The sequence below is a fragment of the Vulpes vulpes genome, chromosome 4 (genome assembly GCF_048418805.1).
Source record: "Vulpes vulpes isolate BD-2025 chromosome 4, VulVul3, whole genome shotgun sequence".
Taxonomy (NCBI): Eukaryota; Metazoa; Chordata; class Mammalia; order Carnivora; family Canidae; genus Vulpes; species Vulpes vulpes.
Genome location: NC_132783.1, coordinates 35,670,146 through 35,684,788, shown reverse-complemented (window position 1 = coordinate 35,684,788; position 14,643 = coordinate 35,670,146). Strand labels below are relative to the sequence as shown.

The window sequence follows — 14,643 nt, the reverse complement described above, 5'->3', positions numbered from 1 at the left end:
GAATGGGAACTTTGTCTTATTCACCTAGAAGATGCCTGAGACATAGTAGACACCCATGAAATTACTGGATGAAAAAAATGGGAAAAATTCCCTCCTGAAAATGAAATATTCTCTTTCTACAGCAAACAAAAAAAACAAAAGCCAAAAACCAAAAAACCAACTGCCCCTGAACCCCAAAATCCCCAGAAAACTGAGAAATAACAGATTTCCCAAGACACTCTAAACTGTTTAAGTTCTAAATTCACCTTTAAATTGAAATTACATTTTTTTAACAAGTTATATATAAAGTTGCTTATTGGGGATCCCTGGGTGGCTCAGCGGTTTAGCGTCTGCCTTCGGTCCAGGGTGTGATCCTGGAGTCCCGGGATTGAGTCCCACATCGGGCTCCCTGCATGGAGCCTGCTTCTCCCTCTGCCTGTGTCTCTGCCTCTCTCTCTCTCTCTCTCTGTCTCTCATGAATAAATAAAGTATTTAAAAAATAAATAAATAAAGTTGCTTATTAAAGGTTAAGTCGCTATACACCAAAAATTACAAATATATTAATTTCATTTTAAATGTTGCTATAAATGGTGTTGTAAGCTGCTAAACATTAAAAAAAATTTTAGCATTTCTACTGGGTGCCAATTTTTGCAAAACACTATGAACTAAACTGTGTCCCCCGCAAATTCCTATGTTGAAGCCCTAACTCCCAATGTATTTGGTGATGGGGACTTCAGGGGGTCATTAAGTTTGGATAATGTCATGAGAGCAGGACAAGGAAGAGACACCAGAGAACTTGCTTCTCCCACCCCGCAACCATGACACAGGACACAGTAAGAAGGCAGCTGTTTGCAACCAGGAAGAGAATCTTCATTATAGAACACTGTTGGCCAAACCTTGATCTTGGACTTTCCAGTGTCCAAAATTGTAAAAAATAAATTCCTGTTGTTTAAATAAGTCTATGGTCTTTTGTTACAAGAGTCTGGACAGACTAATACACAAAGCAAGCAAAACCTGGGTTAACAGAAGAAGCAACATCAGAGTCAAACCAAAATCCATGATCTATCGAGCCACTACCCCCTAAAATTTGTAAGCAAATACAGAAAGATAAGAAAAAAATGAGACGAGAAGAATTTAAAAACCATTGGGTACAACTACATGGAAATACTATTCATTGAGTCTCCTTTGGTACTTAGGCAAATGCACCTCTCTTGATGCTTTGTTTTATCATCTATATGGACAGATGAAATCTAAAGATCTGCCTGGACTCAAGGTGATGATAGATCTTTTCTAGATAGTTTTTAAAAATTTGATGTAAATACTTCCAAACAGACCAACTTCTTTCACATAAATGAACACTGAAGCAGATGAGAAAGAAAGGCAAGGCTGTTGGGTCAACGATCTTAGCACTGTGCTTCATAGGAAACACAATTCAAACCTGCTTTCCCAAACACTTGAGATTTTAATTCAATATTTAATCTGCAGAGGGCCCTTATGCTACTTTAGTTTTCTGGTCCATTCACTCTCCTATTTTCCTCAAATCTCCAACACTTCCATTCTCACCTTCTCTCCTTCCTTCTTCACTGAGAAAACTGAGGCAATCAGAAGAGAACTCGGTTATGTAGCCATCACCATCTAATACGGATATTCATCTATCCGTACCCTCTCTCTGTTCCTATTAACAGGAATATGCCATCTGTGCTCTTGGCCAATCTATTTATGCACCAGAACCGCCCCCCTTCTCATTTACCTAAGGACTGACTCCAATAATTCTCCTTCATTTCTCCCCCAACAGTGTTTTCACTCTCTACTGAATCATTCTCAAAAGCATACAAATTTGCTATTATTTTTCCTAATGTCTTTTTTCCCATGGTCTGCCCTATTACAGTTAAAGGCAACCTCATCCTTCCAATCATTCAGGCCAAAAATTCTGAAATCATTTTTTTTTTTACCCTACTCACACCTTCCTTCCAAGCTATCAGCAAATCCTTTAGGCTCTTCCTCCAAAATATATCCCCAAATCCAACCACTTCTCACCATCTTTATTGCTATTAACCTGGACAAAACTACCCACATCTTTTCTCTGAATTCCTACACCTGTCACTCTGCCTTCATCTTTGCTCTCCCACTCCCTGGACTCTTTTGCACAGAAGCCAAAGGGATCCTATAAAACATAAATCACTGAATGAGTTACTTATTCATAATCTAGAACATTTTATAAGCCAATCTTGTTTTCTATTTTTCAAAAGAAATCAAAAAGTTTTCTTTCTCAAATCTTCTTTGCTGTCAGGGAGAAAAAAATAAAGAAAAAAATAGCAACCATTTAATTTGTTCTCCTAAATAACTTTACTTCGATCTCAATAAAGCTTTGTTCCCACCTTGGGCGGGATGGCCAGAAAGGAGCAAGCCTCCATAAAGCCAAGCCTTTTGATAAAATAAAGATAATTGAATGCAACAAGTCTGTGTCCTTTAATCTGATCACTCTCTCCCTACCAGCAAGTCTTTTTTTAAGCTCCCTTTACCTATTTACTGCAACTATTAAACAAACATCCTTCCATCACCATGGTCCTCTAGCTTTGGGATTTGTCTGCTTCTGTTTGGTTCTGATTTGGTCACTTGCATTCCAAAATACAGGAAAGGTTGAAACAGTGTTCCAGGGAGACTTCTCAAGTAATAGCAACTAAAGAACAATTTTCATAATGTTGGAATTATCAACATGGTTACTTGGAATCACAGTCCTACGAGCAGACAGCAGCATTTATTAAGACACAAAAGGATGTTTATCAAAGCATACCATTTTCTAAATTCTCAAGTTCATTTGTGTTTTTTTATGCTGGAGATTTTGCTTGAAACTCAGCATGGTAAATTTAGTGAGGTTTGTTGAGATAAAAAGGGTTAGGTAAAATAAAAGATTAAAGTCATCTTTATAATGTGAACAGTATTCCTTCAACTTGTGATATTTTATTTTTTAAAGATTTTATTTATTTATTCATGAGAGACACAGAATGAGAGAGAGGCAGAGACACAGGCAGAGGGAGAAGCAGGCTCCATGCAGGGAGCCTGATGTGGGACTTGATCCCGGGTCTCCAGGATCAGGCCCTGGGCTGAAGGCGGCGCTAAACCACTGAGCCACCTGGGCTGCCCAACTTGCGATATTTTAAGCATAAACTCTAGAACCTCTGACTCATCACAAGTTAATGAAGATTGTGAAGCCTTTCCTATCTCAGTAAATGGTAACACTACATCCTTCCTTTGGCTCAGGCCAAAATCTTCAAAGTCATCCTTGACTGGCCTTTCTCCTCAGGTCCTTCCTCAGGTCCTCTGCCTGGAGGGTTCTTTCCCCACATCATCAGTGTCACCTTCAGCATTTTCAGATTTCTTCTCAACACTTTCTCCCAACACTGCCACTGCTGTTTTTACTATTGTTCTTAAAACACTGGCAAACTTCAGACCTACATATACTGCATATTTGGCTTATTTCACTTATTTTTTAGTTTACTGTCTCTCCCCACCAGAATGACAGCTCCACGGACAGGAATTTTGTGTTTTGTTTACTACTGAATCTCCAATTGGTAGAACACTTGAGACGTAACAGGCAGCCAAATATTTGTATAATGAATAGGGATGACTAAGTAAAATTATGACATCTGCCTCAAGAAAGGCAATCATTTAATTTTCAAATAATTCACTTATTCCTCCTAACAAGCTCTACAAGGACAAAAACATTTCCTTCCTGATTGCATACTGGTATTCCTGATTTAGCACTTCATAGCATACAAGATATGGCTCATTCTGTACCTCCATTAACATTAAACTAGAAATTTTGAGAATTACAGGCAGCAAGTGGCATTACAGTTTCACATGACATAGATTTCTTTTAAATTCACCTACATGCATTCTGGTTTTACCATCAGTCACTGAGTTATTATTTTGAACTGCAAAGCATTAAATGAACTAGGCCCAGACTTCCTCTATCTACTCTTACTGGAAACATGATTTCTCAAAATCTTAACATTTTGAATTTCCAAAAAGAATCCTGAGCATCTTATCTGAGGTTCTACAATATTTAAACATTAAAAAAAAAAAAAAAAAAAGCAAGTGCTTGAAAAAAAAAAAAAAAGATCTCGGCTGAGACACTGTGTTGAGTATTACCAACAAGGCCACCAAACGAGTTCTCAGATTCAAAAAGAATTGGTTGGGACGCCTGCGTGGCTCAGCGGTTGAGCATCTGCCTTCAGCCCAGGGCGTGATCCTGGAGTCCCGGGATCGAGTCCCACATCGGGCTGCATGGAGCCTGCTTCTCCCTCTGCCTGTCTCTGCTTCTCTCTCTGTGTGTCTCTCATGAATAAATAATTAAAAACAAAAAGAATTGGTTAAAAAATACGAAAAAATCAAAACAATTATATTAGCATTAACCAACAACGAAGAGGAGGCGTCACTGCTACCAAGTCGTGGCAGACAATTTCTAGAAGAGTTATCAAAACTCTTTCCCAACAATAAAGTACACCAAAAGTCTGTACAAAGGTCGCAATGTATTTCCTGCAGTTCTTTATTAAAAAAAAAAAACAAAACAAAACATTAAAGCCAATTCTTGAGACAGGTAACACGTCACGATTAAAATTCTCGGTAAATTCTGCAGGTTCGGCTGCCTAACCGCGCTAAAAATCCGCCTGTTCCACTCCATTCCCACGATGCGTACGTCACGAAGTTCTTAGGCAACTTCGCGCAAATAGCCAAGGGAAAAAAGAAAGCGAGAAAAAGAAAAGGTAGTCACTCGAAAGCAATGAAACCACGGAGAGCAGCACCTCGGGTGACCTCTTATATTCTAACAATAGCGGTGCGAGCTTCTGCCCCGATTGCCCAACCGCAGGAACCGTAAGACTCTAGCCTCGGCCAAGCGCCTCCACAGCCAGAGGACGACGAGGTCTGCCTCGCCCCCCGCACCTCCGCCCCCCGCGTCCCCCTCAAAGCGACGACCTCACGGGGCCTGGGCTCCCTCTCACCGTCGCTGCACTTGTACTGGCAGAGCCCATCCTCGCCTCCCAGGAGGTCCAAGGCGGCGTTCAGGTACGTGTCTATCTTGTGAACGCCGTTGCGGATGGTCTTCAGCGTGGCCCGCCAGTCGGTGGTCTGGGCCTGCTCCTGACACAGGGCAGCGGCGGGCAGGAAGAGGAGGAGCAGGAGGGCGAGCGCCGGCCGCGGGAGCAGGGCCATTCGCGCCGCACCGGGCCGTGCCCCCACGGAGCGCCCCGGGCGCCCTAGGCAGCGGCGCCAGCCTCGCGCTCCGCGGCGCCAGCCCGCTCCATGCCCACGCCTCCTTCCGAGCTGAGGGGCGGGTCCTCAGCCTTCAGCGAGCTCCGGAGGGGAGGCGGCGCAGTCGCGGAGACGCGCGGCACGGCGCATGCGCCGACCTGGGCCGCGGCCTCCTGTGCGCCTGCGCCTGCGCCCAGGCGTGGTGCGTCAGCGGGGGGAGGGGTCCCCGCGGCGCTCCTGCGCGAGGGCTCTAGTTAGCGCTGTCGGAGGGGACGGTGCTAATTCTGCAGCGACGTCGGGGCGCCCCCCCCCCCCAGGAGGCTGATCCCCCGCCAGGAGTCCGTCCGTAGTGGCTCTGACCGTCGGTATTTTGAAACAGCCTCCTGGTGGTGCTCGCTTCCGCAGCACATACACTAAAATTGGAACGATACAGAGATTAGCATGGCCCCTGCGCAAGGATGACACGCAAATAAAATAAAAAATAAAAATTAATAGAAACAAAAGCCTCCTGGTGGTTGTAAGGTGCAGCCAGGTGAGCCCCAGGGGCTCAGCCCCGCGATCGCCGCTCCCACCTGCCCACCGCCGTCCCTAGGAACCAGCTCCTCTGGGCGGGGACGCCCGTGGCCCCCTGCGGAGAGCGCTGCGAGGGGTCGTGGCTTCGTTTCGTTTGAAAATGCGAGTCCGCCTGAGCCGTGGACGGGAATCCGGAGCCCCCCGGGAGCCCGACCTGTCGACCCAAGGCCCAGGTGCCGCCTGACTGGCAAGCATGAGCTAGATGCACATTTAGAAATTCTGGTAGAAGAAAATGGTTTGAAAATAAAAACTATTTTCTTTCTTGATAGGAGAGGCGTCATTCTACGTTTGAATACAGTTTTTTTTTTTTTTTTAATCTTAATAGAATCACTTTTCCTGCTCAACTTATTATGTAGCTTGATGACTCCGGCGAAGTTTCTCAGTATTTTTTCCCCTGAGCTGCGCAGAATCCTTAAATAACAATTGCAGTAATTTTTACCAGAGCTATGAATATCTAGTTATGTGAGTATCCCGGAAATTTCCAGGAATCTAACAGTAATAAGATCCAGGGCAGTATTGGAGGTGCTGGGAATAGGTGCGTCCTTTCTTAGTAAAATTACTAGTAAGTTCTAGTTCGGCGTTTGTGTTTGTTATAAGCTTCATAAGTATAATAAATGTGTACTAAAGAGTCCTTAAGAGTGATATCCCTCCTTATTGGGAACTTCCTCTGTGCCATGTACTTCACATACAAACCATCTCACAGAACAGCGTTTTATAGGGATGCAGACTTTGGGTGAGTTAGAAACAGAAAAATGTGTCCCTTTTGGCAGACACAGACAGATGTAGCTCAACCCCAGGAAGTCGCCCAAGCTACTGGCGCTTGGGCTGTGATTAACCCACCACAATGGAGGAAGGGAAGACAGAGGCCTGGGAGGCATTGTCAGTCTTTTATGGTGAAGGAGTCAAGGTACAGAGAAGTCATGTGACATCAAGAATGCAAAATGTATTGGATTTAATGTAGCATATTAACTCAGACTGCTTGAAGAGTAGAATCCTGTGTGCTATTTGAAACAACACAAAATCAAAATACAAAATATCAAGGGAAGTTTCTATTGTTTTAGTCTTTTCCACCGTCTCATTAAATGACCTGAGCAGTGTTATTGTGATGAAAATAAATGCCAAGTGGCGAAACCATTCCAGACATAATGATCAATCTTTGCCCAGTGTTAAGGCTAGAACATTGATTTCTAAAAAGGGCTGAAATGAAGGGAAGTAAGTGCTAGTTTCCAGCCTCTGCCTTTAAAAAAAAAAAAAATTAAAGATAGCATGAATAGCCTTCAAACCAGGGCTATTCAAAGTGAAGGACAAGAAACAGCTGCACCAGATCTGTAAGCTCAGGATGGTTCCATAATATACTGAAGATAATGCTCTCCATTTCAGGTGTTCTGTCATCAGGCAAATTTGACCAGTGTTTTAGTCTGTTTGGGCTATCTTAACAAAATATCACAGACTAGGTGATTTATAAACAACAAGTTTATTTCTCACACTTCTGGAGGCTGGAGATCCAAGATTAGGGTGCCAGAGTGTCAGGTTCTGGGGAGGGGTCTCTTCTAATTTGCAGATGACTGCCATCTCTCTGTGTCCTCACTTGATGGAAGTGGTGTTTCTTCTGGGGTTTCTTTTATAAAATACTAATCCCATTCATAAGGCCTCCACCCTCATGACTTGAGCACCTCCTAAAGACCCTACTTCTTAATGCCATCACATGGAGCATTAGGATTTCAACATGAGTTTTGAGGGAACACAACATTCAAATCACAGCAATGAGGGAAGAGATTTTCAAGTGATCTTTGTGGGTAGAATGTAAGATTACTTGGCATACAGAGAGGACGCTCTGGACAAAATGGAAGTTACTTACTTGGGTACGACTGCAGTGTTTTAGACCATCAGGATAAATTCAGGTGTGTGGTTTCTCTAGGTTGGGTTTCTGGCTACTTCCAAACCTCTGATTGATTTTTAGCTTTATATTTCCTACTGCATGCTATATACATCTTTCCTATGCTCCCACAGACCTCACAGCTTCAAAATATCTTTAACAAAACCTGCTTTTCTTTCTCTGTTTGCTTTATTTCTTCCATCAATGGCAACAGCAATCTTCTCATTATCCCAGAGAAAACTTGGGAGTTATTCCAAAGTCCTATCCCTCTCCCTAGTGCCCTGTCCTCTCTTCAGTCCCCAGCTGCCATCTATTTTACTTCTTAATATATCTGGAATCAGTGCCATCTTCTTTAAAAATTTCTGTCTTAATCATTTTTCATTTGAATTGGTCCAGTTATCTCATAACTGTCTTTCCCACCCCATCTCACCCCTCCGATACATCTTCCTCCATGCCTCCAGTGTGAACTTTCCAAAGTCAGTGGGTCCCAACTCTTGTGCAAAGCCCTCTCTGATCTACCCTTTTCTCCCTCTCCAGGTCCTCAGCTGCACCCTACTCTCCCACCCCCGACTGTCATGCAGAACTGCTCTCTGTCCACTTTTTAGGTTGGTTCCTCTAGACACAGAGCCTTTGCATTTACATCTGCTTGGAGATTTCTTCTGTAATTCAGATTAAACTCACCTCTGGGGAGGCCTTCGTTGACACTTCAGACTGATTTATGAGTCTCCCTTGAGTTTTCCCCTCCGTTGACCTGGCAAAACGTAGCTTTATAATTTTTTCTGTCTCCCTCATAAGATAGTGACTTCTGAGGCCAGGGTTAAATATAAGACGATGGCAGCACTCTACATTTAGTGAGCTCTGTTTGTTGACCACCTTCGGGAAAGACCATGCTAACTCACAGAAGCAGTAGTGGCAGAGGGCCAAGCAGTAATGTCTGGTGCCCAGCCTCTGCAGTTCAAGATTTTCATGGAGACTGGGACCCGAGCTAATAGCAGTGGGAGTCTCTGATAAGCAGTCCTACAGTGGTCTTTGAGCATTATCTCCAGACGTGTAGCCAACACTCTGGCTTTCCTGAAGATTCTGTGAACTACATAATATCTTTGAACACATTTTTTTCTTTTTTTTCATTAAACCAGTTTGATTGATTTCTGTGATCTGCAACCAGGAGCCCTCACATAGACCTCTGAACTGAGAGAGTCCAGGAATCCAATCTCACTCCTGCTGTTCCCAGTCTCTATCACAGAGAGTCACTATAGAGAAGCTGGCTCTTCACTCTTCAGATTCTGGTCTAACATGCTGTGAAGCCTTGAGGTCCCAGGTCACCAAGTGGACTGGCTTGGTCCTTCAAGGGGCCACAATGCTGCTTTTCTCCCACCTTGCAGGAATACTCCACCTTGCAGTATTCATACCCAGGCATCTTCAAGAAATGCTACAGGCTCCAGGTTTGCTGGGCCAGGATATGATGGTGGTTTTAAAACATGCCACAAATTTTTCGACACCCCTTCCAGCAAGAGATGGATTATATCTCCTCCCTTCAACGTGGTCAGGTCTTCTGATGGAAGCAAGGCTAAATGACTTGCAAGGCTAATTTTATAAAGGCTTTTCTGGTTCATGGGCTCTCCCAGGACACTTGTCAGCTGTTTTGAAAGAAGTCTAGTGTCTCTGAGTCCTCATGTTGAGAGCCCAGGTGGAAAGACCACATAGAGAGAGATGCCTGGGAAGCACCAGCTGTTTGAGTTCTCCCAGCCTAAGCACCAGACACGTGAGTGAAGAAGCCTTCAAGATAATCCCTGCCCCAGGCCTCCCCATCTGACAGCATCTGTGCTAGAGGATGGATGAGATGGCCAGCTGAGCCCCATCAGTCCCCAGACATGTAGGCAAAATAATAAACAATCATTATTTAAATAAATATTTGGGGATTCTTTCTTACACAGCTATAGATAACCAAATATTTTCCTGCATTCAATGATAAAAGGAATTAAAAATCTGGGCAGCATGGGAAGGTTTTGCTAAAGGTTTTGCTAGCTGAATGACATTGGATTCACATAAGCCTGCATTCAAACCCCAATTCTACCATCTATGAATTACCTGGCCCTGGGCAATTTATTATCTTTATTGTGCCTCATTTTCGACCTCAAATGGAAACTAGAATTTTGAGAAAATGAAACCACATACTAAATAAAATGTTTGCATAGTACCTGTCACAGGAAAATAACTGACCTCACACCTCTTGTCTCATTTCTCTGCTTCTTTTTTTTTTTTTTTTTTGAGATTTTTATTTACTTATTCATGAGAGAGAGAGAGAGAGGCAGAGACATAGGCAGAGGGAGAAGCAGGCTCCCTGTGGGGAACCTGTTGCAGACTGGACTCGATCCAGGATAACAACCAGAGCTGTAGGCAGATGGGGAGGAGGAGATAGTGTGTAACAGGCACAGAGTTTCAGTTTGGGAAGACAAAAACTTTCTGAAGACAGTATGGTGGCACAATAATGGAAACGTACTTAATGGCCCTAGACTGTACACTTCAAAATGGTGAAGCAGTAGTAGAAAAAGTTGTATGCATAGGTTACCAAAATTTTTAAAAAGGAAAAAAAATCTGAGCAGTAAGCAACTTTGGAATGTACATAGAAATGGGCATTTCCATTATTAAAACAATTGGGCTTCATCCAGGAGTGAACCCCAGGTATTGAAGGTAATATTGATGTGAAAAATATATGTCAGTCTTCAGGATGATAATAGTTGCATTTTAAGTAGTAATAATGAAAGCAGCTAATGAACCTCCTATGAACCAAGTGCTAGGAATGCAGACAGAAGACAGACTATCTTTCTTTTGTGTCTTACAGTGTAGTCAGGGGAGGGCAATACTGGGTGGGTGAGCATTGTGGGGAAGAAGTAGACAAACCAGTGAAAACAGGACATGTTTGGGTAATGACAAGTGCTATGCTGATATTAAAGCAGGGTCACATGATACAAAGAGACTAGCACCTACTGTAAAGTGGGTGCACAGGAGACCCCTGAGTAAATGCCATTTACTAGGAAGGGAGGAACAGGTTTAAGAAGGGGCCATTTGGGGTTGGCTTTGTTTCCTTTGAAATGCCATCAAATGTCCAGATGGGGATGGTAACTGCTCAGTGAAATACTAGTCTGGAATTTAGGAAGATCAGGGCTGGAGATATGGATTTGTAGGTCATTGGGACAGTGGATGGGATTTAGAGCTGACTCCAGGTAAGATCTCTAGGGAAAGCACAAAGTGAAAGAAGTGATCAGAAGGAAGATGCTAGGAAGGAGGCTGAGACCAGCCGCCAGTGAGGCAGCAGGGCAGGCAAAGAGGGTAATGTCCTGAGGGGCCAACTGTGTCTACCACTGCTGGGACAAGGGGAGAAGAGAGTAGCTAAGTGACTGTGGGTTTGACACCAAGGAGGTCAATGGTTGTGTGGAGGTATCTGTGGAAAGGTTTAAAGAGAGTCAAGGAGGATTTGTGAAATGGAGAACTAAAGACAATATTTCAAGATAACTTTTAACACTTTAAGAAGCAGAGAAATGCAGGATGCCTGGGTGGCTCAGTGGTTAAGCATCTGCCTACGGCTCTGGTTGTTATCCTGGATGGAGTCCGCATCAGGTTCCCCACATGGAGCCTGCTTCTCCCTCTGCCTATGCCTCTGCCTCTCATGAATAAGTAAATAAAAATCTCAAAAAAAGAAAAAAAAGCAGAGAAATGGGACAAGAGGTATGAGGTCAGTTATTTTCCTGTGACAGGTACTATGCAAACATTTTATTTAGTATGTGGTTTCATTTTCTCAAAATTCTAGTTTCCATTTGAGGTCGAAAATGAGGCACAATAAAGATAATAAATTGCCCAGGGCCAGGTAATTCATAGATGGTAGAATTGGGGTTTGAATGCAGGCTTATGTGAATCCAATGTCATTCAACTAGCAAAACCTTTAGTATAGTCGATATATCATTCCTGTATAAGGAGATAATTTAATCCCAATTTCAATTCAATAAAATATGGATGCCCAACTAAAATATTTCTTTGTTGATTATGTGGCAAAGTTCCAATATGGAATAAGCTTTGTAGAGACCTTTAAAAATGTCCAATAAAATGTGCTTTATTATTTTTTTCCTAGAGAAGTACTAATTATGCAGTATCATTTCAACTAAAATCCAACTCCCTAGAGAAAAAGAGTAGAAGAGAGAGACCACAATTTTATACATTGTACTGAGAAATAAGAGACCTTCCCACGTGATGGCTAATCCAGTCAAAATAATTGGCTACTTTGGTGTAAACACCGGGGTACTCTGGTCTTCCGCAGTTTTCACCCCAACTCACAACACCCCAAACATAAGTCACATTGTTGATATCCTTACAGACTAAGGGGCCTCCAGAGTCCCCTTTACAGGCGTCGATGGAACCGTCATCTGTACCTGAAAAAGACAAAGGAAAAAAGAAAATCACACACACACTTCCATTTGTCGAGGCTGCCATGCCGACTTCTTGTCTCCTCCACCAATGGGTGTACCTTCTGGCTTTCCTCTACTTTCCTAACGGGAAACAATGAGTATTCTCCCTTCCAGGCCCTGCTGGGCCCGTAGAGATGGAGCAATGCAGGTAGGGGGACACTTAGTCTTCTGCTCATTTTCCAAATTTAGTGAGTGCTTCCCTTACTTCCTCTATTTTATGCAAGTTTATACTCTAAAGAGACTGCAATCTGAAAGTAGCATCCAGTGCTGATTGGGAAAATGATAGAAATACTTAGTGCTTATTGAGTGCTTAATATATATTAGTCATTCATTGTGTTAATCCTAAACCACAGCCCAATGAGCTAAGCATCATTATTATCCCTATTTTAAGATCAGATAAATAAGGCACAGAGAGGAACCTAATTTGTCCAAGGCCATATAGCTACTGAGTGGCAGAGGGTGGACTTGAACTCAGGCAGGGAGACCTTAGAACTTTTCCTGTAAATTGTGATAATTGCCTCCTGGTAGGTTTTGTGCTATTCTCCCTTTTTGTCCTCTGGCATCCTGAACTCCATTTAAGAAGGGAGGGCACTGGGAATGACTGTTTACTTTCTTTTCACTTTTAAGACTTTCTAAGGTTTTTAAATCACAGATCCCAAAAGCTATAGGATGTCAATAACATTGCCTTTTTCTGTAATACGCTATTTTTATAAGTGGTTTTAATAAAGTATCATATATGCATTACCCTGGCTGGTTCCCTGCCTTAGCATCACAGCCAATAGTAGGAACTGTGGTAGCTTGTGTCAAAGATGTGGGAAACAAAGGCAAAAGAAATGTAGCTTCAATTAAAATCACCTTACAACTTGCAAGACCCTCATAGGTCCCTGAAACATGCAGAGTGTGACCCTCCTCAAGGAACTCGTGGCTGCCTTAGTGCCTTCATGCTTAAAAGTAACCCTATCTTGGCATAGCTGGCCCTTTGAGGTCCTGAAATCCTTGCTTCCAGACTTGTGCTATCCCTCACCCCCATGAATTAAAAGAGTATACAATCAATCACTCCTCACAATCCCAGTACAGCTCTTTGCGCCCACAGGTCCGGTCCAGAGAGTATGCAAGGGGTTATAAGATGTAGGCAAGAGATACAGGAAGCCTTTAACTCCCCTGATGGGCTCCGCTGTTCCCTGCAGGTGGAGAGGCTGAGACCCAGTGGAGCAGAACAAGAGATAAGGGAACAGACCAAGTTGGTAGAAGAATATCAAGGCCATGGGCTTCCCAGTCAATTCTCAATAAAAGACTGCCACTAAAGGCCTAGGCAGCAACCCATTCAGGACCTCTCTGCTTCTAGAGAGCTTTTTTCTTTCCTTTCTGCTCTCACTTTCACTTAATAAACTTTTATTTCCCTTCACCCTTTTGTGTTGGGGAGATTCATTCTTCCACTCCATGAGACAAGCACCCTGCAACTCTGTATCACTAGCAGTCGGTGGCAGGTATTATAAAAAGTGCGATGGGATTTCTGAGGAGGGAGGATTTACTCCTGACTGGACACATCTGAAATAAGACTGTTCAGAATTTTATTTAGAACAAGTTTGAGTTTTGATCCTGGATATGCCACTTCTTGTCTGTAGGACTTTGGGCAAATTATGTAACTGCTGTGCATCTGTTTCCTCATTTATTAAGACCTTGGATTTTGCAGATGGGGAAGCCTGCTCCAGGTCACATGAGTAGTAATTGGTAAAAACGGGGATGTAAAGCCCGGGCAGTCTGTTCCAGAGTCCATGCTCTTGGTCACCTTGCTATATGCCATACGGTGTCATAAGATTTTTCCTTTTAGTGTTAGCTTAAGGGAATTTGAACTAGGGGCCAGGGAAGCACCAGCCAGAAGGTCCAATGAAAGGGCCCAGGGCCCAGAGCAAGTGGATGGATTTAGAGAGGAGGAGAGATATTTGGTCGGGGGTAGGTGTAAATAGCTTAGAGAAGCTACTTGGGACTTACCTGCACACACCATTTCTTTTTCAAAGTAGCGACCTGGATAAAACTTGGAGCAGTTGTCTATTAGGTTAACATCACCCCACTTAAGTACATAAACTTTTTGGTTATCTAAACAAAGTGAGAGAACAAATAGACATTTAGAAGTCACAAATGAGAAATCTAAATAAATACTTATTCTCATAATTTGGTAAACCATGAGGAATATAGAAGATTACATATATTCCTTAACACATATATAAACTTTTGAGGAGAGTTCATTAACGTATTTAATCCTATGCTGCTCCTCTGCCCTGTTTCTATAATTGCCCTTCTAAAAATAGTTAAGGGGCATTACTGAACACATGCTGGAGTCATTCTTATTTCACAAAGCCCTGGGTGCTCTGAGATGAATAAGATGAACTCCTTCCCTTACAATTGCTAAGTCCAGTCGGGGAGCTAGACTGATCCAGTGACTGTGGATCCAGTCAGTGATTAGCATTTTCTTACATGAATAGGTCCTATCATTTCACAGTC

The 14,643-nt window shown here is 43.0% G+C and overlaps 2 protein-coding genes and 1 non-coding gene across 7 annotated transcripts in view; 1 reads left to right on the top strand and 2 right to left on the bottom strand.

Annotated features, from left to right (window-relative positions):
- The window catches only part of LOC112934219 (group XIIA secretory phospholipase A2), a 32,094-nt gene extending 26,688 nt beyond the window's left edge, over positions 1–5,406 (bottom strand). Inside the window, exon 1 of one of the 3 annotated variants that reach the window (XR_003237857.2) lies at positions 4,983–5,329. Coding sequence is in view for 2 of the 3 variants with exons in the window: in XM_026017599.2 (XP_025873384.1) it covers positions 4,983–5,193 (211 nt within the window). In the remaining variant the exon portion in view is untranslated. Of the gene's footprint in view, positions 1–4,982 lie in introns of all 3 variants that reach the window. The other 2 variants (XM_026017599.2, XM_072755490.1) reach the window with 2 other exon arrangements.
- Positions 5,407–5,621: 215 nt separating this feature from the next.
- Positions 5,622–5,725, top strand: LOC112934244 (U6 spliceosomal RNA). Its single transcript, XR_003237861.1, has one exon. It is a non-coding gene; the product is annotated as a U6 spliceosomal RNA (small nuclear RNA).
- Positions 5,726–11,763: 6,038 nt separating this feature from the next.
- Positions 11,764–14,643, bottom strand: part of CFI (complement factor I) — a 50,824-nt gene continuing 47,944 nt past the window's right edge. For all 3 annotated transcript variants that reach the window (XM_072755485.1, XM_072755487.1, XM_026017582.2), the window contains 2 exons: positions 14,134–14,238; positions 11,764–12,105 (listed from right to left, as the gene is read on the bottom strand). In XM_072755485.1, the coding sequence (XP_072611586.1) occupies positions 11,888–12,105; positions 14,134–14,238 (323 nt within the window). In that variant the 3' untranslated portion in view covers positions 11,764–11,887. The remainder of the gene's footprint in view (positions 12,106–14,133; positions 14,239–14,643) is intronic.